The sequence below is a fragment of the Colias croceus genome, chromosome Z, assembly GCF_905220415.1.
Source record: "Colias croceus chromosome Z, ilColCroc2.1".
NCBI lineage: Eukaryota > Metazoa > Arthropoda > Insecta > Lepidoptera > Pieridae > Colias > Colias croceus.
Window position 1 is genome coordinate 15,182,402 of NC_059568.1, and position 4,124 is coordinate 15,186,525.

The following is a 4,124-nucleotide window of genomic DNA, read 5'->3' on the forward strand; positions in this document are numbered from 1 at the left end:
ATCACCGGTTCACAGACTTCCCGTCTCTCATTTATTCAAAACACTCATAGGTATTATAAATTAAATATTAAGTAATAAGCAGATAACTGCTGCGAAGTAACTAAAATTTGGCGCACTTTCATTTCTGAACCAAAATGAAGAAACAAGCAAATCCTATATGAAAAGAAGTATTGGCACAGATAAACAGATTAGTAAATTCTAAGTAGTTACCTAGGTACTACGTAAGCATTAGGATTAATAATACAACCTTAGTTCTGAAATTTATATGTTGCTGTAAATAACATGTTAAGAAACTCACGTAAACGTATCATTTTGTATACCCTAACTATATACTATATTATAGTAGGAGTAAAAAGGCATGTAACTATTTTAACATAATGAAAATCAATTTTTATTTAATTAAAGCTCTACTTAAAAGTTAAATATATTTTATAGGCATAGGATCCACAGTAGCCCGACGTTGTGACCTATACTTTGCATTCAAGGCTTTCTTGAGGTCATAAAATAGATCTGGATATTCTCTCATCATCTTTCGGAAGGTAATTTTCTCTAAGAACAATAACTGTAAGAATAATATATAATATGTATATATATATTCTTAATATATATAAATCTCGTGTCACACTGTTTGTCCTCAATGGACTCCTAAACCACTTTACCGATTATAATAAAATTCGCACACCATGTGCAGTTCGATCCAACTTGAGAGATAGGATAGTTTAAATCTCAAATCGTTTCAGAGAAAGCGGGTGAAGCCGCGGGCGGTAAGCTAGTATATGTATAAGTATTAAAATTTCTCCTTTTAAAATATAAGTCTTAAAATATAATTGACGTATTTATCTAAAAACATGGGGAACAAAAAAATGGCAATCTATTAGTAAATCTTCCTTTTTGCTTAGACCAGAGAAAAAAAATTATTTTATTAATTACTAGCTTTCCGCCCGCGGCTTGGCCCGCGTTTTCAAAGAAAACCCACATAGTTCCCGTTCCCGTTCCCGTGGGATTTCCGGGATAAAACCTATCCTATGTCCTTTCTCGGGTATTAAAATATCTCTATACCAAATTTTATGCAAATTGGTTCAGTAGTTAAGGCGTGATTGAGTAACAGACAGACAGACAGACAGAGTTACTTTCACATTTATAATATTAGTATGGATTTAAGTAACTATGCATTTAAAAATAATTAACAAAATTGCCAACGAGCTTTGGCTAAGGACTTTTTCAGCAATACAATACCTTACAAGGAGTGATAGCCACGACGGATGACATACGAATTTCCCTGTCTGTGACCAGGCATAGCTCGCAGAAGTAATCTCCGTCTATCAAGTGACCCATTTCTTCATTACGGATAGAGTATATCGCTAGAACACCAACCACTACTATAATGAGTCCATCGCTTGGCACTGAAGCCTGAAAAGCAAAACTCCAGAGTCTGTGGATGTTCATGGGCGGCGCCAATCATCGCTTTCTGTCCCGTGACGCCATAGAAATCTAAATAACAAGTGTTACCTATTTAGATTTCTATGGGTGACGCGCAAGGTCGTTTCCCAGCTTATACATAAAAAAAAAAAAATAAAAACAATTGAATATATTTTACGATTATTTTTTTCTTACGAAATGTAAAAGGAACTTAGTTACAACACGTTCGAATAAAGACGTTTTAAATAAAATAGCTGCAGTTTTATTTTACACCTGCCTCATTTAGCATTAAAAATCAATTAGCTATTTTAATACCTACAATATTTAATTATGTTTATTTAAATTGAGCAGTTTTATATATTTACACATAAATGATTACCTACAAATAATGCAATATTATTCTTACTTCTGCGACCATATCACCTTCCAAATAAATTTCTTCCTGAAGCAACATCACCATTTCCTCTATCACTTCAGTAGGCCATTCAGCAAAATAGGGGATCCTTATTATCATTCGACTATAACAACTAATAGCGATATCCTTCTTCAAACTCTTCGGAAGGCTCTTGTAAATACCGTTCTGTTTCTCCGTGATCGTTAGTTTCGTCATATTGAACCGAAAGTATCTCATGAGTTTCCTACTAAAGCTATCCGACAATTTCCGCCAGCGCACCAAAGTCATAGTTCTATCTACACAAGTGAGCATTTGCTCCTGTGGAAACTTGTTAATACTGAGAATTAAATAACATTCTACAATGCTCCACATGTAAAATATCATCGCGATCAAATACGCAACTAGTGCCGTCATTTTATCCGGAAAATAAGTACGCGGGATGAGACTGAAGCTAAATAATAGAAAGGACTTACAAATCCTCGCAAACTCTAAACAGTAAAATACACTATTTGGCGGTGGAGTTTCAGATACTCCACCGCCATACTTAATATCTAAAACAGAAGCGTAATATGAACGACTGTCCAATTTACCCGTTTGTATCACAGTCAAGACAGAAATTATATCAGATACGTGCATAAAAATAACCATGCTGATAAAACCTAAGATGGATATGCGTAAAAATTTCAAGCAGCAGCATGTTTTGATACATCTTTTATCCATGCCCCAACGGCTAGTCGCATCAAACAGTCTATAAAAGCGAAATATACAGAGCAGTTCTAAGACGGCCACAAATTTATTGGCTTTACAAATTGCGCAATTGATGTTAGCTCCGTATCGCAGGAAGAGAATTCCTTCCAGTGGAATGGAACCAAGAGCGTGCGCGAACAGCTTGGTTGAAGCATAATAAATCATCACTTTTCTGCTGTTTAATATAATTCTCTTGGAGTTATCGTGAATGTAACCAGTTCTCATATTTATGTATATGTCCAGAAACAGAACAAAGTCCAAACCGACATTATAGATATACGTCTGCCATTCCCAGTTGCCATAGGTTATTGAAGTACTGTGGTAAAACATCAACATATTGACCACCACGACCAGAACAATGAAGTAATCCCAAAACTTTCTGAAAAAAATATTTTCATTATGTTCGGCAAATTTAATTTAATATAGCGATATAAATTTAGATTGAGAAATGACTATATTTATGTCGATACACGAATTCTAAACTTCTAGGTGCCACAGGTTTAGGTAAGTACAATCATGTTGCTTAATTATGATAAATAATCTTGAACACAATGATCTTGAACCTTCAGTGTTTTACATAACACAAACGTAAAGTATAGGTTTACGAATTACATCATGAACATCATCATCCCATGTTTGTTCCCACAGCTGCAAGGCCACACCGCACACGATGTAGGTACTCACTACTCTTTGAGCAGCTGCGGTCATGTGAATATCCAAATAAATTGAAAAATGAATTTACTACGTCTTGCACTTGCTTTAAAGCCCGAATTTTCGAATGAAATAATGAAATAATTCTGAAGTGCCAATAGCTAAGATAGAAGACGGTAATGTTATGCTGTTAGGTCCCTATATTCGATGTGATTCAGCCACTGAGCAAAACGTAATGATTCAGCTCAAGGGCACATTGAAAGTACAAGCGCATGATACTGTGTCAAAAAAATATGAACCTGAATTTACTTAGAGGGTGTATAGAACTTTTGTATATGTAATACTGTTTCGCTCTCGCCATCCTTAGAGCATGAGTGCTTGTATAAAACGTTTGAGCTCTTTCATCTGTGTACGAAAGTAAAAACCAATCATACCACCACTTTCGTAAATTGGTCATAGAACGTTTACCACTCAGTTCGAGATCTACAACATCTTTTTCGTGCATAATCAGACATGCATGGTCGTAATATGATTCTCCAAAATCTGATATTATCATACTGCCAAGGTACCTAATAATTATTTAATTATTATAATTTTTTAATAGAAATATACTTATGGAATAACATAAACATTTATTTGATGCTGATGATATTAAAAATTATTTAAATATTTTTTTCGTAGCCCATAATAAAACTCAAAAATGCTAAGAGCAATTAACCTATAGAGTACTTGTATCGAGCGTATACAATTTACATATATTTGTTTCTCTCTATCTAAAGAAAACGTCGTATGAAAGAATGAGACAGCTATAGACAACAAGCTACGTTTCAACATAGTCATGGCACCATTTTTACTATAGGTACGTATTTAGATAGATAGAAGGTGATAGTGATGGGATGTGCTTCAATCGATA

General features: G+C 34.4%; 1 protein-coding gene across 1 annotated transcript; it reads right to left on the bottom strand.

Annotated features, from left to right (window-relative positions):
* Positions 1–435: 435 nt before the first annotated feature.
* Positions 436–3,767, bottom strand: LOC123705580 (potassium/sodium hyperpolarization-activated cyclic nucleotide-gated channel 2-like). The gene is made up of 4 exons (XM_045654434.1): positions 3,511–3,767; positions 1,826–2,939; positions 1,242–1,410; positions 436–562 (listed from the first exon to the last, which is right to left on the bottom strand). Exons 1-4 carry the CDS (start codon positions 3,765–3,767, stop codon positions 498–500), a joined length of 1,605 nt encoding a protein of 534 aa, XP_045510390.1. The 3' UTR covers positions 436–497.
* Positions 3,768–4,124: the final 357 nt, after the last annotated feature.